The 23,208-nt window shown below is 47.4% G+C and overlaps 2 protein-coding genes across 3 annotated transcripts; both read right to left on the minus strand.

Annotated features, from left to right (window-relative positions):
* Nucleotides 1-15,930: 15,930 nt before the first annotated feature.
* On the minus strand, nucleotides 15,931-17,717 carry LOC125517298 (uncharacterized). Of its 2 annotated transcripts, none has more exons than XM_048682489.2 (3): nucleotides 16,886-17,717; nucleotides 16,539-16,745; nucleotides 15,931-16,442 (listed from the first exon to the last, which is right to left on the minus strand). In XM_048682489.2, the coding sequence occupies exons 1-3, from the start codon at nucleotides 17,177-17,179 to the stop codon at nucleotides 16,113-16,115; spliced, it is 831 nt and encodes a 276-aa protein (XP_048538446.1). In that variant the 5' UTR covers nucleotides 17,180-17,717; the 3' UTR covers nucleotides 15,931-16,112. The 2 variants fall into 2 exon arrangements, with proteins under 2 accessions (XP_048538446.1, XP_048538448.1); XM_048682491.2 differs by having other exon boundaries at nucleotides 16,897-17,154.
* A 123-nt stretch (nucleotides 17,718-17,840) lies between these two features.
* LOC125517297 (choline-phosphate cytidylyltransferase 2) lies at nucleotides 17,841-22,065 on the minus strand. Its single transcript, XM_048682488.2, has 8 exons — nucleotides 21,725-22,065; nucleotides 20,165-20,278; nucleotides 19,965-20,060; nucleotides 19,728-19,770; nucleotides 19,459-19,614; nucleotides 19,256-19,336; nucleotides 18,341-18,439; nucleotides 17,841-18,248 (listed from the first exon to the last, which is right to left on the minus strand). The coding sequence occupies exons 1-8, from the start codon at nucleotides 21,958-21,960 to the stop codon at nucleotides 18,099-18,101; spliced, it is 975 nt and encodes a 324-aa protein (XP_048538445.1). The 5' UTR covers nucleotides 21,961-22,065; the 3' UTR covers nucleotides 17,841-18,098.
* Between the last annotated feature and the right edge of the window lie 1,143 nt (nucleotides 22,066-23,208).

Here is a 23,208-nt window from a genome sequence, read left to right on the forward strand (position 1 = left end):
AATTAGCGATAGCGGGTTCCCAAAATACACATGAATTTATTGCTATAACTGCTTGGTATTTCTGGTAGGATAGACGTAAAGTGGTTCATGGAGGAAAGTTTCAAGATGCACACCAAACTTCCATGGGTGCTTGTGCTATAACAACAAATTATGTTAATGCACAATCTCCTAAGGCAAGTACCAAAGCAAGGGGATGGATCATACCTCCTATGGGTTTGGTTAAGCTAAATGTTGATGCCTCTTTTGATCATGATTTGCTTAGGGGTATAGCTGGGGTTGTCCTCAGAGATGATAAAGGAATGTTCATTGCCGAAGGAAACTGGAGAATTGACTGGTGTGTTGATGTAGTAGCAGCAGAAGCTTTGGCTCTAAGGTTCAATCTAATTCTTGCACAGTAGGCGGGTTGTAATCGTCTTGTCATCAACTCTGACAATATGGAAGTGATTGACACAATGAAGAATGGAGGATAATCGACGGGAACAACGGCAACAGCGCTTGATGATTGCTATTTCATAGCTTGTGATTTTCCTCTTGTTAGGTTCGAACATTGTAATATGGAAGCAAATAAAGTGGCTCATGAACTAGCTAGGCTAGCGAAATTTCAGTCACTAGGGATTAGTTTGAGGACCCTATAAATGAAATTGCATCTTTACTTATTGACGATGTAACTATTATTTCTAATTAATAAAGTTTGAAGTTTTATTTCAAAATATTTTTTTGCGTTAATTTTTGTGTCGTCATGAACGCTATACATGTTGGACCCTTGGGCAAAAATATATGGTTCGTGCTTAACATTTTTGTTAATATATGGTGACACATTGTATCGAATCTAAAATGTCTCTTTTCATACATCATTTTGTCACATACTTTACATGTTTATTCTTTTTAAAATGTAAACTTAGTGCATCTTACATTTGTATTTTCAGACCATTTAGTTGCTCTTAAGCACTTATTGATGCATTTGTCCTAACACGATTCCCACGGCAACGCGTGGGGCATCATCTAGTATTGTAAGAAGTTGAAGCAAGAAGATTATTCCGCGTCGTCCCTTCCATGTAGTTTGATGTATAGTTGAAAAAAAATTGGGCTAGTCGATACACTCTTACTGACTAAAGGACCAACAATACAAACTTTTATTTTAGTTGCATCTACATAGGTAAATTGAGTATTCACCTTTTGTACATCTGCGAAGCCTTGATGATGTTATCTTCGTAGCAACCGTGATCAGAATAGGTCTTTTGAGTCGTGATCACAACGCAAAGGGGCAGTCGTGAGAGGTGCAACAACAGGGCGTCCTGCTGCAAGGGAGGCTCTTCAATCGTGCTTGTGCAAAAAGGGCGGTTGGCGGAGATATGACAAAGGGATGATCATCAAAGATGTTGCAAAAGGGTGGTTGGCCGACTGTGCTTGTTGCAAAGGGGCGTTCGCTGAAGGCATTGCAATAGTGGGTGTGCTGCAAGTGGGGGTGAGGGAGTCCTGGACTAAGGGGTCCTCGGGCGTCCGGCCTGTTATCTATGGGCCGGACTGATGGGATGTGAAGATACGAAGACTGAAGACTACACCCGTGTCCGGATGGGACTCTCCTTGGCGTGGGAGGCAAGCTTGGCGACGGAATATGCAAATTCCCTCTTATGTAACCGACTCTATGTAACCCTAGACCCCCCAGTGTCTATATAAACCGGAGGGTGTAGTCTGGAAAGGATATACTCAATACCTTAGTCATACAGGCTAGACTTCTAGGGTTTAGCCATTACAATCTCGTGGTAGATCAACTCTTGTAATACTCGCATTCATCAATATCAATCAAGCATGATGTAGGGTATTACCTCCATCAAGAGGGCCCGAACCTAGGTAAAACTTCGTGTGCCCTGTCTCCTGTTACCATCAACCTTAGACGCACAGTTCGGGACCCCCTACCTAAGATCCGCCGGTTTTGACACCAACATTGGTGCTTTCATTGAGAGTTCCTCTGTGCTATCGCTGAAAGGTTCGATGGCCCCTTCAATCGTCAATAATGATGCTGTCTACGGAGAAACTTCCCTCCTCGGGCAGATCTTCGTGTTCGGCGGCTTCGCGCTGGGGGCCAACTCATTTGGCCATCTGGAGCAGATCGAAAGCTACGCCCCTGGCCATCAGGTCAGATTCGGGAGCTTGAACTACGTCGCGGACATCCGTGGAGACTTGATCTTCGCCGGATTCGATTCCACGGTGGCCGCTCCCGATCACCCCGATGATCATGACCTAAATATGTCATCGAGCCGCATCCAGGAGATCGCTCCTGTAACTGCCCTGGCCCTAGAGCCGGAGCAGGACGCGCCATCCGGAAACGGAAGGATTAACCCCACCTCGGAGACCGCAAATTCCATGGTGTTGGAGCCGTACATGGACCTGGTCTCACACGAGGCCTATGCCACCGAAACACCGGACTCGTCTCTGGCCGCAAGTTCCGAACCGCGTGAGCCCGCGGGCGCCGAGCTTGATCGTTTATCGATCTTCAAATTCAGTGTCGCAGACAGATACGTCTCCAACGTATCTATAATTTTTGATTGCTCCATGCTATGTTATCTACTATTTTGGGCAATATTGGCCTTTATTATCCACTTTTATATTATTTTGGGGACTAACCTATTAACCGGAGGCCCAGCCCAGAATTGATGTTTTTTGCCTATTTCAGTGTTCCGAAGAAAAGGAATATCAAACGGAGTCGAAACGGAACGAAATCAACTGGAGAAGTTATTTTTGGAAGGAAAGATACCGGATGGACTTGGACCCCACGTCAGGAGCCAAGGGAGGTGCTCACGAGGGTGGGGGGCGCCCCCCTAGGGCGCGCCCCCCCTGCCTCGTGGGGCCCCCGAAGCTCCACCGACGTACTTCCTGCACCCATATATACTCACGTACCCTAAAACTTCCAAAAAAGACAATAGATCGGGAGTTCCGCTGCCAGAAGCCTCCGTAACCACCGAAAACCAATCTAGACCCGTTCCGGCACCCTGCCGGAGGGGGCAATCCTTCTCCGGTGGCCATCTTCATCATCCCGGTACTCTCCATGATGAGGAGGGAGTAGTTCTCCCTCGGGGCTGAGGGTATGTACCAGTAGCTATGTGTTTGATCTCTCTCACCCGTGTTCTTGATTTGGCACCATCTTGATGTATCGCGAGCTTTGCTATTATAGTTGGATCTTATGTTTCTCCTCCCCCTCTTCTCTCTTGTAATGAATTGAGTTTCTCCTTTGAAGTAATCTTATCGAATTGAGTCTTTAAAGATTTGATAACACTTGATGTATGTCTTGTCATGCGTATCTGTGGTGACAATGGGATATCACGTGATTCACTTGATGTATGTTTTGGTGATCAACTTGCGGGTTCCGCCCATGAACCTATGCATAGGGGTTGGCACACGTTTTCGTCGTGATTCTCCGGTAGAAACTTTGGGGCACTCTTTGAGGTTCTATGTGTTGGTTGAATAGATGAATCTAAGATTGTGTGATGCATATCGTATAATCATACCCACGGATACTTGAGGTGACATTGGAGTATCTAGGTGACATTAGGGTTTTTGGTTGATTTGTGTCTTAAGGTGTTATTCTAGTACGAACTCTAGGGCTGTTTGTGACACTTATAGGAATAGCCCAACGGATTGATTGGAAAGAATAACTTTGAGGTGGTTTCGTACCCTACCATAATCTCTTTGTTCGTTCTCCGCTATTAGTGACTTTGGAGTGACTCTTTGTTGCATGTTGAGGGATAGTTATGTGATCCAATTATGTTAGTATTGTTGAGGGAACTTACACTAGTGAAAGTATGAACCCTAGGCCATATTTCCTATCATTGCAATACCGTTTACGCTCACTTTTATCATTAGTTACCTTGCTGTTTTTATAATTTCAGATTACAAATACTCATATCTATCATCCATATACCACTTGTATCACCATCTCTTCACCGAACTAGTGCACCTATACAATTTACCATTGTATTGGGTGTGTTGGGGACACAAGAGACTCTTTGTTATTTGGTTGCAGGGTTGCTTGAGAGAGACCATCTTCATCCTACGCCTCCTACGGATTGATAAACCTTAGGTCATCCACTTGAGGGAAATTTGCTATTGTCCTACAAACCTCTGCACTTGGAGGCCCAACAACGTCTACAAGAAGAAGGTTGTGTAGTAGACATCACAGACATCTTCCAGCACTCTCGCCTTTGGGCGATATGCTGAACTCATTAAAAAACCTATCCTTGGCGGAGGACCCACAGCCAAACTATATCTGGCTCGAACTAGGGGCTGACGATGGAGAATTTTACGTCCCACCCGCCACCCACTTTATAGCCACGATCGAGGATTTGACCGACGAACTTGATTACGACTCCGAGGACATCAACGGTATGGACGACGATGCCGGAGAAGAGGAGGCCCAGAACCTGCCATTCACCGGACGCTGGACGGCCACTTCCTCGTATGACGTATACATGGTGGATGCACCAAAGGAGCACAACGGCGATGATAAGGAAGACCCAGTTGAGGATAAACCTTCCGAAATACAGTCAAAGCGTCATCGTTAGCGGCGCCGCTCTAAGTCACGCCGCAGTAAAGACAGCAACACCGGCACAGGAGAAGATGACACTCCGGAAGGTGCCGAAGACAACGAAGACCCCATCGATAAAGCAAACGAACAAGATGAACGGGAAGATGAGCAGGTTAGCCCTATTAAACAGGCCAAGCACGAAGACTCGGAGGACGATAATTACCTCCCGCTCTCCGAAGATGAGGTGAGCCTTGGCACCGAAGATTTCATCGTGCCCGAGGAACCTCTTGAGCAGGAGCGCTTCAAGCACCAGCTAATAGCCACGACAAGGAGCCTGAAAAAGAAGCAGCAGCAGCTTCAAGATGATCAGGATATGCTCAATGATAAATGGACGGATGTCCTAGCAGCCGAAGAATACGGCCTCAAGCGCCCAACCAAAAGCTACCCAAAGCGCAAATTTCTATCTCAGTTCGACGAGGAGGCGTCGGAGTACATACCACCATCGCACAATACGGTCGATCGACCACCACGTGGTCAGGACAAAATGGCAAATCATGCCGAACACTATCCCGCCCCGCCTCATCACTCAGCTAGAGGTAAATTAGCCCACGGCCATACATATGACCTCCGGTAGACACTGAACAATAAAGCAGGACACACCAGATCAATCTATGGATCGCGAGGACGCGCCTCGACACGCGACAACGGCCACCTATTCGGACGTGACAAACCCAGTCATGGGCGGGCTGAATACCGCAGACGGACTCTATCAGAGCCGCGCCACGATATGGCCCAATACAGAGGCCCCGCACATCCTCATTGCTTCACTAATGAGGTCCTGGATCACGAATTCCCAGAAGGATTCAAGCCCGTGAACATAGAATCATATGATGGAACCACGGACCCCACGGTATGGATCGAGGACTTTATTCTCCACATCCATATGGCCCGCAGAGATGACCTCCACGCCATAAAATACCTCCCTCTAAAACTCAAAGGGCCAGCTCGGCATTGGCTAAACAGTCTGCCTGAAAATTCCATTGGCAGCTGGGAGGACTTGGAAGAGGCTTTCCTCGATAACTTCCAAGGTACATATGTTCAACCTCCGGATGCTGATGACTTAAGCCATATAGTTCAACAGCCCGGAGAGTCCGCCAGGAAATTTTGGACAAGGTTCTTAACTAAAAAGAACCAAATTGTCGACTGTCCGGACGCCGAAGCTCTAGCAGCTTTTAAGCATAGCATCCACGACGAATGGCTCGCTCGCCATCTCGGCCAAGAAAATCCAAAATCCATGGCAGCCCTCACGACACTCATAACCTGCTTTTGTGCGGGTGAGGACAGTTGGTTGGCCCATAGCAAAAACAATGCAAGCGACGCCGGCACCCCTGAAGTTAAAAGCAACAAAGACAAGTCTCAACGCAATAGATACAAGCGCCAAAACAACAGTGACAACACTGATGATACGGTGGTCAACGCCGGATTCAGCGGCTCTAAGTCCGGTCAGCGGAAGAAGCCGTCCAAAAGAACAATTCGGGCCCATCCAGCTTGGACCGCATACTTGATCGTCCATGCCAGATTCACGGCACCCCCGACAAGCCTCCTAATCATACAAATAGAGAGTGTTGGGTTTTCAAACAGGCCGGCAAATTAAACGCCGAGAACAGGGAAAAGGGATCGCAAAGCAAGGACGATGACGAAGATCCACGACAACCGAACACAGGGGGACAGAAGAAGTTTCCCCCTCAAGTCAAAACGGTGAACATGATATATGCTACCCACATCCCCAAGAGGGAGCGTAAGCGTGTGCTCAGGGACGTCTACGCGATAGAGCCAGTCGCCCCAAAATTCAATCCATGGTCGTCATGCCCGATCACTTTTGATCGCCGGGATCACCCGGCCAGTATCCGTCACGGAGGCTCAGCAGCACTGGTCTTAGATCCGATAATTGATGGGTTCCACCTGACTCGTGTCCTTATGGACGGCGGTAGCAGCCTCAATCTGCTTTATCAGGATACAGTGCGAAAAATGGGTATTAACCCATCAAGGATCAAGCCTACAAAGTCTACCTTTAAAGGAGTCATTCCAGGCGTAGAGGCCCGTTGTACGGGCTCAATCACATTAGAGGTTGTCTTCGGATCTCCGGACAACTTCCGAAGCGAGGAGTTAGTCTTCGATATCGTCCCATTCCGTAGCGGCTATCATGCACTGCTCAGACGAACTGTGTTTGCTCGATTCAACGCAGTGCCACACTATGCTTATCTCAAACTCAAGTTGCTCGGCCCACGTGGCGTCATAACAGACAATGGAAATACAGAATGCTCTCTCCGTACAGAAGAGCACACAGCCGCCCTAACGGCAGAAGTACAAAGCGGCCTTCTCAAGCAGAACCTTCATTCGGCTGTCGAGCCCTCGGACACCCTTAAGAGGGTCCGAACTACTCTGCAACAGGAGAAGCTCGGCTCGTCAAGAGCTCGACTAGCAATCCGGCCTCCGTCTCAGTCCCGATCAAGCGATGGCCTGCGTGCCGCACATACATAACTACGCACTCAAAATTCCATGGGCAACGATGGAGGCATAGCTAGCTTGTGACCCACGGCACGACTCAACCGACATCGGATACACATATACTTTCACTTTTGCTTGTTTTATTTCAGGTTTTAATCCCATAGACCCCATCGGGTGGTCTGGTTATCGGTCCTCTTGAAGGACAAACACACCAAGATGGCGAGGAGCGCAGACATACGAGGACCTTTTAGTGAAAATAGTTTGTAGCTGGAGTTGTAGGACCCCAGCTTTTTACCTTTACATCTTTTCTGTTTTCCTTCTCTCTTTGCTTTATTTTTTCAGTTTCCCTGTGGATAACCCCATCAGGTAGCACCCGTACACTTTGGTACGTTTTGATATTTGCCAGGGGCTTTATAGCACCCCACATTACAGCAACAAAAGTCCGAACACTTCTTGTAAGTATAGTCCGGCACCCCGAATTTAGCATTATATGCATTGGCTCCGAATCATGTCTTTGGTCAATAGTTGGGTTGCCTGGCTCCTGTCCTTGCTATCCTACGTTCCGCTACATTGCCTAGGGTAGTAAAGGGAGAACTACTGCGATTGTGCCCTGGTCTAAACCGGATGAGCACCTCAGTAGAGAAAGCCGAAAATCAACTGTCATGATGCGGCAAGAGCCGGTCAGCTGTTCGGAGGTCTCAAATCGTTGGAGGTTTTTCCGCATTTCGCGAAGGATCGCTACTTCCTGATCAGACGCTGTCAGCACTCTGGTTCGTATACCAGGGGCTACGCCTATATTTTATTATAAAACTCCTATGGCTAAGTGAGGGCGTTCAAGCCGTATAGTGTGGTTGTCTGGTTCGTTGCGCTAAACAACTCCTTCAAGGACCATATAATTGGATCAAGATTGTTTAGATACCATCCCAAACACCTCCGTACTACCTACGTGAGGGCAGAAGCCGACGACTGGCCAACCCTCAGATTTCATACAACACGGCCGCACAGGAGGATACAATCAAAACATAATAAAAATTATATTACAAAGTGGATTTGTTTTCATCATACAAGACAAAATACGAGTGTATTCACTCAAAAATAACGTCCTGCCCGCACTGCGCGGCTACAATACGAGACCCCTCTAGGACATCCGCAAAGTAGCGCTCGGGCGTACGATGCTCCTTGCCCTTCGACGGCCCCTTGGTCAGCTCGACGGCATCCATCTTCGCCCACCACATTTTGCAACGAGCAAAGGCCATCCGGGCACCTTCAATACAGACTGACCGCTTTACGACCTCAAGCCACGGGCAGGCACTAACAAGCTGCTTCACAAGCCCGAAGTAGCTGCTGGGTACCGGCGCGGCAGGCCATAGCCGGACTATCAGGTCCCTCATGGCCAGCTCGGCCGCCTTGTGCAGCTCGACCAACTGTTTCAGCTGGTCGCTGAAGGATACCGGATGTTCTGGCCCAAGATATTGAGACCAGAACAGCTTCTCCGTCGAACTCCCTTCCTCGGCTCGATAGAATTCAGCAGTATCGGACACGCTGCGCGGCAAATCTGTAAACACCCCTGTAGAGCACCAAATTCAGGTAAGTAAAAGGAGCGTCTCTTTCATAGACTTGCCTTGCATAATGAAAGCCTTACCCGCCGCAATCTTCTTAGCTTCCTGGAGTTCCTGAAGGGCGCTCTGGGCCTCGGCTCGAGCCTCTTGTGCGCTCTGGCGGGCCTTCGCAAGTTCAGACGCCTATGTCTTCGAATCACGCTCCAGGGACTCGTACTTCTTGACGGCATCCTGAAGATCTTGCTGAACCTCGCTGACTCGGGCCTCATGCTTTTCGCGTACAGCGTGTTCCTTGGCCGCTTTGTCCTCGGCCTCGGCTAATGCCTTCTTGAGGGCCGCCACCTCAGTCGTGGCCCCTAGCATAGTCCATGACACTTTAATCAATACGAAGTATTCATCCTTCCTAACATACACGCACAGGTTACTGCATACCTTGGCTGTCCTCCAGCTGCTTCTTCACAAGGCTGAGCTCTTCCTCGGCCCGCTCCAGGCTCTGCTTCAGTTCGGAGACTTCCGCAGTATGAGCGCAGCAGCCAGCAGTGACGCCTGCTTATTTTCATAGACATCATATATTAGACTCCTGCGAAAATTGTTTTGATCCTCTGTTCGCCTTTTCTTTCCGAACGCTGAACAGAGCATCAGGGGCTACTGTCTACGCTGTGATATTATTTCTACAATTATTATTACCTCAAAACCTGTTAAAAGGCTAGTGCAGGCTTCGTTCAGCCCGCTTTTGGCAGACTAAACCTTTTTGATCACCGTACCCCATGAGGACACGGTGTTCATCTACAATAGAGGCACCTCGCAGTGCTTCCAGCAGAACATCTGGCGCCTCTGGCTGGACGGAGGTCACCAGCGAAACAGGCACACCCCCTCCTTTCAGGGAAGGCCGTTCGCCGGACTCCGCAGCCGCACAGGTCTCCAGAGCGATATCCGGCTGGGGGCCGAATGGAACTCGGCCCCCACCATCAGTCCCCATGGGGGCTTCTTCCCCCATGTGTCCGGCGGCCGTGGAGTCATCCTTGGACGCCGCCCTGTCGATTTCCGGAGCCTCCTCTTGGTCGAGAAAGGCCCTTTGGGACACCACCTCGTCATCGCCTTTGGGCGAGGTAGAGTGAGCAGGTGGTGGCGACATACTAGCCATCTCCTTTGAGTCCAGCAAGCCCTCTGTCGAGGATTGCGGAGAACTGTCGCGGGCCGGACTGCAATAGCATAAATTAAACATATTAATATGGCAAAGGGGAAGGGCCATACATTTGGACGAGCATAAGGTCTCTGGTACTTACGAAGCGGCCCGAGGCTTGGTCCGGGGCATTCGTTCCGGATTGCTATCGACATCCCACGCGGAGTTCTCCACGAGGGAGCCCTTCCCCCTCTTGGGTGCCTTCACCTCTAGGTTCATGGAGGCCACCCTTTTCTTCCTTCCCCCCTCAGGGGGGGAGTTGTTTTCTTCCTCCTCCTCGTCGTCTTCGGCAACCGGAGGGTCAGTCTCGTCTTCGGACAACAGGTCCGAAGTATCCTTTCGACGAAGGCCACTCCTGGTCCCCTTGGTTGCCTTCTTAGTCTTCTTCTCTGGCACTTCATAAGGCGCCGGGAACAACATCTTCGTCAGGAGTGGGGTCTCTTTGTCTTCGGGTAGCGGGGCTGGACAGTTAATCCGCCTCGCTATGTTGGTCCAGGCCTAAGAAAAGATTGACAGGAGAGCTTAGACTTCTTTCTCACAATACGCTAGTAAAGATTATGCCTTGAGAGCGTGAAAGAGCTTACCGAATTGGCTTGGTGCTTTGAGCTAAGCCCACGATCCTCGGTTGTAGGTGGTAGCGTCTCGCCGGCCTTGAAGAGCACTTTCCAGATATCCTCGTGCGTTGTGCCAAAGAGCCCTAGCAGCGTCTAGTGCTTGGCCGGGTCGAATTCCCACAAATAGCAGGTCCGGCGTTGGCACGGGAGGATCCGGCGGATGAGCGTGACCTGGATCACATTGACAAGCTTGATCTTGTTGGATATCATGTTCTGGACACACGTCTGGAGCCCTGCCAGCACATCCGGAGTACCCCAGGATAGGCCCTTCTCTTGCCAGGAGGTGAGCCGCATCGGAGCTCCGGATCGGAATTCGGGGGCCGCCGTCCAGTTGGCGTCGCGCGGCTCGGTGATGTAGAACCACCCTGATTGCCACCCCTTCACCGTTTCCACGAAAGAACCTTTGAGCCAGGTGACGTTGGGCATCCTACCCAACATAGCTCCTCCACACTCTACCTGTTGACCGCTCACCACCTTCCGCTTCACATTGAAAGTCTTCAGCCATAGGCCGAAATGAGGTGGGATGCGGAGAAAGGCCTCGCACACGACTATAAATGCCGAGATGTTGAGAATAAAGTTGGGGGCTAGATCATGGAAATCTAGCCCATAATAAAACATTAGTCCGCGGACAAACGGGTGGAGAGGGAATCCCAGCCCACGGACAAAATGTGTGAGGAACACCACTCTCTCATGAGGCTCGGGGGTGGGGATGATCTGTCCCTCAGTCGGAAGTCGTAAAACGATCTTCTTGGCCAGGTATCCAGCCTCTCGGAGCTCCTCTATATTTTTCCTCTTAACGGAGGAGGCCATCCATTTGCCGCCGGCTCCAGATCCGGACATGATTGGGTCTTTGTTTGAATGGGAGCGAATGAGGACTTGGGCATTGGATCTCAAGAACGAAGAGGCGGGGAAGGAAGCGTGGGAGAAGAAAGGGGAATCTTATCTCCTTATAAGGGCGGTGAATATCGAACGCCCCCCCCCATTCGCCTTAAAATTCGCCTGCTCCCAAGGGCTGTGTAAACGACATGGTTGGGTTACCCACGCTCGTATTGATGAGAATCCCGTAACAAGGGGACACGATCTCTGCTTTGAAAAGACGTGTCAATGACAACCGCGTCTCGAAACATGGGGCAAAAAACGGTTCGAAATTATGACCGGACAGGCGTGACGTCGCATTGCTAAAGTTGTCAGCAGATTGGACTTATGTGTTATTATATTCTCTCTGCGGTTGTGTGCGGTGTGTGTTACAGGTCCGGACACGATCAATTCGTCTGGAGACTATTCGGGAGTTCGGAAGGAGGAACTGTAGCGACCCGACCCGAATGGGTCAAGTCTCTGTGCTTAAGTGTCATCCCTGGATCGGTATGCTGACACACACAGTACTCGAGGATTTATAACAGAGGTAAATCACATGTAAAAGTAACGTAAATACTATTACCTCAAATCCAAAATAGCGGAAGTAACAAGGTTGTGGATTCCCATCAACACCAACGGCAAAGTTGAGTGTAGAAATCGTAACCCTAACGTATCACTTACTCGTCGTAAGATAATCCTGCAACATGAGACGTTGCAGCCACAGAGGGTCAGTACATTGAATGTACTGGCAAATTCACACCATAGAGAAATATGAATAAAGGCTATCACTATGTGCATATTTGGCTGGTGGAAAAGCTCTATGGTTATAAGGTTTTTGCGAAAAGCCAATTTTTCCCTACTGCAAAGGAATACATTTTAATTAACTATCAAGGTGGTTGTTGAACATTGAGAATGGTTGACAGCATTCTCAATCCCAATTAAGCATCATCATTAAAACCCAACAATATTCATTTAAAGTAACGTGATGAGATTCACATGATAATCCAGATACTAGATACTCAAGATGTCCATAGCCGGGGACACGGCTAATCATGATTAGTTTGTTACACTCTGCAGAGGTTTGCGCACTTTTCCCCACAAGACTCGATCGCCTCCGTTGGATTTCTCACACTACATGGTGTTTGAGAAACGGATGACCGAGACACAGTCTTTCAGAAGTGCTAGCACCTTACGATGGATAGACCGGTACACCTACTTTCCCCTACATCTGCTAGTCTACCCTGTATCGCACGACTTACTCAACTATGCCAGAGCCCATAATGGCTTGTGGCTGCACACGGAAGTTTCTAGTATGAATAATCTCATGATCCCTTTGAGCCTGGGTGGCGGTCCAAAGAAAAACAGGCAAGTCCTGGAATACCCAGGTGCCTCAATCCACCCAGATGTGTGTTTAAGTTGCCACCTTAGATAAACCATTAATTAACCATCTCATATCTGTCATGGATATCACTCACCCAATCCACGTCTACTAGCATAGCATGGCATAATAAGCAAACGCAGAAGTAACTCCCAAAGGTTTGATAATAAACAGGTAATAGGTACTACCTCATCTACTTCCCATCCCACAATTTAATTAGATCCTAATCATGCAATGTGTGAGGATTGATCTAATGCAAAAAAACTGGGTATGGAAGGGGATATGATCAAAGTGTGAACTTGCCTGCAATGTTGATGAAGATGATTCACACTCAAAACTCTTGATAGCTCTACTCGTCACACTCCGGTCAATCTATCGTAAGCAAGCAATAGTAACCACACATAAGCAATCACTCAAAAGATCAGAAAGAACGAAGAAGACGATTCGGAAAACATCAAAGCCAAGCAAATAACTCTTGCAACATAAAACAATTTCTAACAGTACCAAAATTATCTGAATTTGGCCTTATCGGAAAGTTTAGGTCAAGAGCTTCGATTTGCAAAAAGAATCAACTGAAACGGAGCTACGAAACTCAAGTTATGATTAAACAAAGTTTGAATTCAAATCTAATCTAATTCAAATTTTTAAAATTTTCAAAAACATGTTTGAGTTGGATTACTGGATAGAGGAGATCATAACGAAGACGTGGGCGTTGGTTTCGTCTAATTCCGACTAACGAGCAAAAAGTTATAGTCGTTTGAAAACCAGGGGCTGATCTGTAAAGAAAATATTCACGTATGGGTCCCTGGACTGAGAACTAAAGAAAAAAAATAAAAAGTGAAATCTAAAAAGTGAACATTCGTTACCGAATGCTAACTAACGAATTTGCTCGCTACGAAGAGGTAAACAGCGAGCGTTCGCTATTTAACAAATACCGGTTCGAAAAAAAAACGACTAGATCTAATCCTAGCCGTTGACCCTAGATCTAACGGACGAGGGAGGAGCCGGGCTTACCGCGGCGGTGGGTGTCGGCGTCGCCGGAGAAGATGGCAGCGGCGGCGTCGGCTTCGAGCGGGCGGCGGCTCTGGGGCTCAACGGCGCCGGCGAAGTAGATGGGGAGGAGCGGCTCGGCGAGGCGAGTCCGAAGGGGGTGGTGGCGTCGGGCGTAGGCGGCGGTGGAACGAGGCGCGACGGCGGCGGATCTCGTCGGAGTTCGGACTCCGGCGAGGTTTGTGCGAGGCTGCAGGAGGCGATGGCGGCTCCGGTTGGAGGAAAAAGAGGCCGGGGTCCGGGGCGGCTCTATTTATGGAGGGGAGGGGCGGCGAGATGCGTGGAGGAGGGGGCAAGAAGAGGCCGGCGGCGGCACGGAGGCGACGGTGATGGCGTCGCGGCTCGGGACTCCGTCCCGAGCTCGAGGACGAGCGGCATGGGCTAGCTGGGCTGGGCCGCGGCTGGGCCGGCCCAGTCGGTGAGGGAAGTTCCTTTTTTTAAAACATTATTTTCTAGACAAATAAAATAATAAAAGCAAAATAAATAAAAATATTATATAGGCATATAATATATCAAAATTTTCAAAAAAAGATTTTCTACGACATGAACATTTTTCTAGCATTAAATAAAATACACACAAAACCAGATAATTCAAAGAGTGCTACTGGTCTAATAGAATCCAACAAAAAACATTTTAAAAAAATACCAAAATGATTTCAAATAAATTTTTCTCCAATTTTCTAATGTAGGGAATCATGTTACCCTATTTTTCATGTATTTTATTTTTGGAGAAAAATAATTTGGATAAAACTCAAATAATTCCAAATTGAAAATAAATTCAAAAAAACTTTGAATTTAATTCTTTGAAACTCCCAACTCATATTTCATATAATTTGAAGAAGTCCTTTTATCTTCTCTCATGAAAATCATTGAGCTGCATGAAGTTTATGAGTTGAAATATTTCCAAATGAAATCCAATTATTTTCAAATACCCTTTCATTTAATTTAAATGGAAGAAGTCATATCATCTTCGCTCAAGGGTTTTGTATTTGAAAAGAATTTGAATTCATGGAGATCAGAAAGCAAATATGAAAGTTTGGGAAAGTCCTTTTATTCCCTCTCATTTAACTTTCAAACAGTTTCGAATTTCACTCACTTTCAGTCAATCAATCAAACAGTCAATCAAATCTATCTATTTATTATAACATTCCAAAATTTAGAATTTTGGAATGTTACAGGAACCCGCCTTGCAATGCCGAAGACAGCACTATGCGCCGGATACCTTGTCACTGAAGCCAGATTCAGGGGCTACTGAGGGAGTCCTGGACTAAGGGGTCCTCGGGCGTCCGGCCTGTTATCTATGGGTCGAACTGATGGGCTGTGAAGATACGAAGACCGAAGACTACACCCGTGTCCGGATGGGACTCTCCTTGGCGTGGGAGGCAAGCTTGGCGACGGAATATGCAAATTCCCTCTTATGTAACCGACTCTATGTAACCCTATATCCCCCGGTGTCTATATAAACCGGAGGGTGTAGTCCGGAAAGGATATACTCAATACCTTAGTCATACAGGCTAGACTTCTAGGGTTTAGCCATTACGATCTCGTGGTAGATCAACTCTTGTAATGCTCGCATTCATCAATATCAATCAAGCAGGACGTAGGGTATTACCTCCATCAAGAGGGCCTGAACCTGGGTAAAACTTCGTGTCCCCTGTCTCCTGTTACCATCAACCTTAGACGCACAGTTCGGGACCCCCTACCCGAGATCTGCCTGTTTTGACACCGACATGGGGGGTCACTAGATGTGCTGCAACATGAGCTGTGCCGCTTGGGCATGGGCGTCAATGCTAGCACAATAGACCGCGGTTGGTGCTGCAGGCAACAGATCATGCTGCAGATGAGCAATCGCACCGGGGCACCCAATGATGCGCACGATGTTGCACATGTGCGTTGTCGGTGCTGCAAGGGTGTCAGTGCCACTTCGTCGGTGTTGCGCGCGCGTGTGATGGGGGTGAGTGAGATACAAGGGCATGCGAGGGAGACATGGACGACGGTGTGCGCGGGGAAATGAGGAACCATGAGGCACGCGGGGAAGACTATGGGTGGTGAGGCGAGGGGGAGATGCGTTGGCATGATCGAACATTCACAAAATGCTTGATCGGATCATCGGCGTCCCGGTTGATCTTGAGCACGAACCAGCCGACTGGCGGTTTTCTTTTAAAACATAGTACAGAAACATATGCTTATAAATACGTACATACACTCAACTCTATGAATATGCACTCTCTTTCCTGTAAGCACCTTGGAGAGATCTGGCATCGCGCATCAACTCTGAATAACTTGTTTAACTTGCACTCTTGCTTACAGTACATTGCAAGAGTTGGCAATCTCATCAACGAATACTGTATCATCCAAGGACCTGTTCTTTTGTCCCCTGGATTTCATACACTTCCAGCAATGTTCACTCATGCCTCAACTATCCACCCTATTTTTCAGATAATCACTCCTCCGCCCAGGCGTTGTTGGTTCCTCCATGCGCGGCAGGGGGATCCCGGGTGAGCCACTCCCGGGCGGAGACGAGGTCAGGGAGCACCACCGCGCCGGACCGCCGCCACCTCTCGGCATCAGCGGTCCCGAACCTGTCCAGCAGCAGCGCGTGCATCCCGACGGCCCGGGCCGGCGCGTAGTCCTTGCTCATGCTGTCGCCGATGTGCAGCGCCTCCTCCGGCGCCACGCCCCCGGCCGCCTCCAGCGCCATCTCGTAGATCCGCCGGTCGGGCTTCTCGACGCCGGCGACGCCCGAGAACACCCCGAAGTCCCACTCGGACCCCTGCGCACATCAATCAGAAACAGAACTGAGCAATGTATAGCTTCCGGCAGCGCGAGCGAGACGGCGGTCGAGGGCGGCTGCCTGCCGAGTGCCGACCTGGTTCAGCCCCAGCGCGGGCAGGACGACGTCCCTGTAGCGGCAGTCCGCGTTGGTGACGACCCCGGCCATGATCCCCTCGCCGCGCAGCCACCGGAGGAAGGGCCGCGCGTCGGGGAACACCGAGTACGGGGCGGGGGAGCCGAAGGCGGCGTAGATTTGCCCGAAGATCCGCTCAAATGTGGCATCATCGTACTCGTGTCCTGCCTGCAGCATACATACCAACAACCAAGAGAAAAAGGCCGAGAGAGCATCAGAATAGAGTAGTTGCACATTCTACACGCACGAGATTTGCTCACGCTTCGGAGTTTCTTGGAGAAACGAACAGGGCACGGCAGAGCACCGACCTTCACCTTACCCTGAGGAAGGAGTCCCTGACGCACGTCCTCCACCAGCGATGGTCGGGCATCCTGGAGGCGTGGCCGAAGCAGGGGTGCTTGGCCGTCATGTCGGCGTAGGCGGCCTTGAAGGCCTGGTGCATGCGCGCGTAGCCGGGGCACGGCAGCCCGGCGGACCTGGCCGCCGTGCAGTAGTAGTCGCCGAGCTGCCCTCTGTAGGCGATCAGCGTCCCCGTCACGTCCACGGTCACCAGCCGCAGCCTCGACAGCAGCGACATGGCAGCCGGCGACGCACGGAGGCATAGAAGAAGAGGATCGGATGGTTCTTGGGTTGACTTATAACAACACCAAATGCCTTGCTCTGCGGGGCAAAACGAGAGCGAGGAAGACGCTACCACCTCTGTGGAAGCAAGCATGAATCCATGGCTCTCCGGCTTGATGGAGTTAACCCACTCCCGGGAGGAAAGATCACGGCCAACTCTTTGGATCAATCCAAGCAGCAGGGATTTAAAAGGGAGCGGCTCGAGCCTCCTTGCTTCACAAGAAAACTCATTTACTAGGACCCAAGTTTTCTGCCTCCTCCCAAGAGTTTTCTTCAAGGGAGGGTGAAGACGCCACGGCGAGGCGCAGGGAATCCAAACAACATTCTTTTTTTTTAACTGAATCCAACATTCAGTTTTGCTAGAACTCATCTAGATGAAATATAATTTGGTCTCATTCATCTTTTATAGCCATTGGATGTGATGCTATAAGATGCGTTTGTGCTGACGTGGATGTTATATGTTCTTGTTTTCCAAGTGAATGAGACCAAATTATATCTCATCTAGATGAGTTCTAGATACTCCCTCCAACATTTGTAGAGTAAGCTACCGATTCAAAGGATGAATCACACAAAAAGTACCACCTCAGAGTCTGATGCCAAGAATGGAAAATAAATAAGTGTAATTACAAAATGAAACAGGTCTTCTTAATAAGAACTTGAATTGAAATCGATATCCGCCAAATAAACAGTGTTATGCCTCACAGTAGAACTATTACAAGAGCGTACGCTACTGCCTAGAAAAACATCAAGTACAGCTACAAACACAGCACGCAGATCTACCTTGACAGTGAAGCTCACGATCAAAGGGACAGATACATGGTGAAGGATTGCGGTTGATGAAGACTGTCAACATGCATTGCATGCCCGTATTATACTTTGACATAAAATTTTACAGTGCCGCTATTCTTTCACGTATTTGGCATCTTTGGCAACTTCATCGTCTTCTTCTTCAAAGTCGTCAAAGTCGTCACTGTCGTATTGTAGAAGGCTGAAGTCCCTAGACTGCGCCTCCTTCAGCCTTTCCTGGATTCTTTCCTTGATGGCAGTTCCCTGGGAAGTAGTTTAGATTTAGGCATATATGGGCATGGACCTCCTATTGGAGGAGAGCAGCAGTAAACTATTAACAGGCGAAGGTAACTAACCATTGAATGGCAACCTTCCTCGAATTTCTCTAGAAAACCAACAACCCAGCGATCTGCGTTTTCAACCCACTCTTCCTGGAGTTTTGCCACTGTACTCCACTGCAAATATCAACATGCTTCTCTCAGAATGTATGAACAGGTAAACTTGAGAAGGCTAAGTTCATCGATCCAAATTATCAGATGAAGAGATGAACATGGAAACCGGAAGTAGGAGAAGGGGTAGTGAAGTGTTTTCATTTTGCAGTGCTATACTGGATATATACAGAGTACAACTAATGTACGGAGTGTCAGATATGATAAAAATAATACTTACGCATCAGATATCGAAGTCTTGACCACCACAAGATTAGTTGAACTAGATAAATGCAAAGATTTGTGTATAATACATATAAAACTTAAGTAACAGCCATGTAGCACTGTCAATTTATCATCATTGTAACCTTTAGAATACACATGGTGTGAGACATGGCTGAAGCTAATGTTTTTAGCTTTGCATGCAAAGCTATGGACTTGCCCAATCACAGCTGTGCAATCTTCTACGCATTAAAGCATAATTTCATAGAAGTGCTATCTAGTCCAAAACGCATCAAAGAAAAGGATGATATGTGTTAGGAATCCTCCGCTAAACAACTGAAGTCAACCAAAAATCCAAAACTACTTTGATGAACTTCAAAACGTTAATCTAGCCAAGAGTTTCGGACATGCGGGTCAACTATACCCAATCAAATGTCATAAGGCTAACACACAACAAGTAGGTTAATTAGTGACAAAATAGTAAAGAAACATGGGGCACTCATCCCTGCACCAGACAACCAATGGATACAGAGCGAAGCTAACATTGCCTAGTTACAGTTAATCAATCATAAAAATTAGTTATACTTCAACATAAATTAAGATGAAGCTGAATACAAGTACCTTCTCCCCTACTTTTTCTTGGTGCTGCTTCACTTTGTCACGGAGGGTTTTCAATCCCATATTAACTCTTAGTCGTTTTTCCTGATAATAAGATATATAAGGGCTCAGCTAGCCAGCATAATGCAGTGGTACTGTAGTACAATCCAACAACAGGACTTTGTATAAGTAAAGTTTTGCTAAAGCATCAGGTTGATATTGCATACCTTGACATAGCTGACACCAAGATCATTTCTGCTGTACCCCCTGGCCAGATTGCGCATAACATACTCATTATAATCTTTAACAATCCTCATTATAATGTCTGAGGTTGATATTCCTTCTGTGCGCTTGGTCTCCTTAAATTTACCAAGCTTTTTTACCTGATAAAACAAGATGATGTTAGTCACAGAAATCCAAAGTAAAAATTGGTGTCTGTTAACACAATTTATTTGAGATTATATTTGAATAGCTCAATTTGAAACATAAGACTCACAAATTCATAGACATCATTACTAGCTCCACTAGCATCATGATACCTGTGTAGATTCAAATACGGAAGATAGAATATAGATGAGTTAAGAGATTTAAAAGTTTAGATCATTCAGTGTGTAGAATATCAAGCCATCAGAAACACAGAAACATTTTCTGTGGTCCTCACAAAAAAAGAATGAAAATAAGAAATATTTACTGCATCACAGAAATAACAAGGTCTTTCGAACTGAATGCTTACGGCAGAGAATCATGTGCAACAAAATCGATGTTATGCTTGTTCAAGAACTCTTCTGTTACTACCCACGGAGCGTCAGGAATGACTTCATCAACCCACCTTGGAATATAAAATAGTAAATCATATTAGCATGCTATTTTTTTGAAGAAATGTACAATGATCATGGATTATATTGGATGAAGTAAAGAATGATACACGATTACTTGCAATGGCGAAGTGATTCATATCTCTCGTCCTCTGTCATGACAGTTCTTCCTTTGTATTGATGTGTCAACTCATCATTGCAGCAACCGACAAGAAGATATGCATTAGGGAACCTACAGTTCAACAGACAGTTCAGTGTCAGGACATTTTCTCGCATTTAACAGCCCCAGTAAGTTAATTTGTGTAGAATGCTCAGGATAACCATTAAGAATGTAAAACCAGTCCGCAGTTAATGCATTTAATCTATGGCACCAATAGTAGAACGGAACCTTAGGCATACTACTAGATAAAAAAAAACTGTCCAGCAAGATTACTAGTATGACATTTGCAGATTAAACCACAGCTTCATACTTAAGAAACAGAGCATGCCTGCAAGTGCAAGATTCCTTATAGAAGGTGTCACAGAAAATCAGGTATTTCCCCATAAGCTAACACAAAACGATAGTTTACCCTCTGTGTGCATGCCATGAGTATACTAACATCACATCATGTACAAACTGAAATTTTGAGGAAAAAGATGCTGCATATATGTGAGTTTTTTTTTTGTTGTTGGCGGAATTGTAGAAAAAAGGGTGACCGTTGGCACACATGACTTCCCATTAGTGTTTTCAAATGCAGAATTCTCAATAGTTATACATAAAATGTCCACTAATGGAAAATGGATGTTGTGATGGGCGAAATGAAGAGGGTAAAAAAGAGAATACAAAATGAACAGAGGGCGCATCAAAAATTATATACTGATTTGAGCAGACTTATTTCACTAGGAAAGGTAGGACTGGCATCTAACAGGACACAAGAAACCAAACTCCATTTCATTGCCGACTTAAAAGAAGTGGAAGATGCCAACCACCATAAAGGGAAAGTTGTCTGAGAGGAACAATATCAGAGCCCAAACCCTACAGACAACTACACCAGTCCATGTCAATGGAGAATGATTATTGTGGAGCAGGATTATTGTACATGATGCGAAAAATAAAAAGGAAAAAAAAGAGGTGGGCAAATAAAGCCAAATCACACTGCATTATTCGGGGGGGATCTACCAAATAGGAGCCCTCCCACTGAATGATCCATTACATGGCAAGCAATACGAGAGTCTCGAGTCACATCACGTTAGGTAAAACATACCAATACAGCTAAATCTTGTCCCCAACATGATGGAAGCATAAATGGAGCCCCATTTTCCACCAAACCGTAAATCTATTGCCCAAATAAACAGGGGCACAGACAAACCAAGTCCTCATCAACCAACTTAGTATCCACAATAAGCGCATGCCTTCGAAACCTAATCACAAGAATGATCCACTAAATCAGACGTTGGACATAACAACAAGTTGAGGCCGTTCCTGAACTGGTAATCGCGAAGAGTTTCAAATAGGAACGGACTGCAATCAAACAACTTCCTCGCGCAATCCCCGCGCTAGAGCCAACCGATGATCCTAATTAGGCGCGATCCGCGCCGCAGCCAACCATGATAAACAGTGTCAGACCCCAATTCCTGCCAGAAACGCAAGGGGGCAGATCGAACCGAAATAGCCCAAGGGGGGAGAGGGATTTCTCACGATTTCTTGGCCTGCTCGAGCGAGCGCGCGTGGCCGAAGTGGAAGAGGTCGTAGATGCCGTCGGCGTAGACCCGGATCGGCCTGTCCGTGATCCCCTCGCCGGCGCCGCCGCCGCCGCCATTGCTCGTGGACCTGTCCGCGACCTCGACGTCCCCCTCGGCCTCCTTCCAGTCCTCCTCCTCCTCCTGGGAGGACTGCGGCGCCTGCCTCGCCGCCTCGGCCTTCGCGTCGGCCATGCGAAGAGGGAGTCGAGAAGGTTCGGGTAGGGGGGAAGCGAGCGACGGGAAGGGAAAGAGGACGGGGGCGTGGTGGAAAGGTCGAAGCCTCCAGGCCGGGGAGACGGTACACATGCGGAGGGGGTGCTCGCATGACGTGACGTAGTTTTCGGGCTCGCCCCGTCTCACTGTCAAGTGGGTCCGGGTGTTTGACGGTGACTGGTTGGACCACCTCAGGTTCTTCGACGAGGGAAATGGCGACACGTGGCACGTTGATGAGACAACGACGGGTGAATTTGCTGCCTATCAGAAATATACTTTGTTGTACTATAATAGATTAAAGATTAAAGACAATTATATTGGGACAGAGTGAGTATATAATAATAATGCCTCTATAATAATACATTGTATTATTTCATTTTCGTGTTGAAAAATCATTTTGAAATGAAATAATCAAAATGGTACTCCTTACTCTTTTTTTATTACAAAAAAATAAAAAAAATCATGCAAAGAAAAAAGATGTATTGCACATGATATTCCTAAGTGTATCTCAGATGGTTGGTTATTCCTGAGTGTTTCTCATGTGGTTAGATTCTTTATGGTGGAATCAGTGCAAATTTTCCTCGTTAAGTGGGTTTAATGCTGTTGACAATGCAATTTATGGATAAATTGTGTGCTTGAGCTAAGTAGACATATTCAATGGTGGCACAAGACGGTTAGGCTCCTCTTTGTAAGGAAAAGATCGAAGACAGAATTTCCGGCGCTTTTATTTCTTTAGTTGTAGGAAACACATACTTTTAACAGGTGTCCGAGTTGGAAGGTATGGATGAAATTAAACACGTACACAAAACATATATTGCACCCACAATTTCTTCCCACCAGTTTCGAGGAGAGAATCCATTTACGTCTGATTTATGAAAATACACATCTGATAGTATTGTAGCCAGCACTGCTCCCCTTAGGGAGCAATACTTCTAGCACACCTGCAGTTACCACGCACTAAAGCGGTAGTGTTGCCCCCCTCCCCCCCCCCCCCTTGTGTGGAGCGACACTATCGCTCCAAGTGTCGGACCTACTATGGCTTAGGGGCTTTTCTGCGGTTTCCTAACGGGATGGTGTAGTAACGCTCGCAGAAGTAGTACTACCATTCAGTGCAAATTCTGCACATAGCGGTTGGATTTGGGAGTTATATAAGGAGGAGCTTCTTCCTCCTTTCACCAACCTCTTGCTCCTCTCTCACCTTCATTTGTTGCCTAAAACAAAATCTTG

This window comes from Triticum urartu, chromosome 6A (genome assembly GCF_056163025.1).
Source record: "Triticum urartu cultivar PI428250 chromosome 6A, HENAU_Tu73, whole genome shotgun sequence".
Classification (NCBI taxonomy): Eukaryota; Viridiplantae; Streptophyta; class Magnoliopsida; order Poales; family Poaceae; genus Triticum; species Triticum urartu.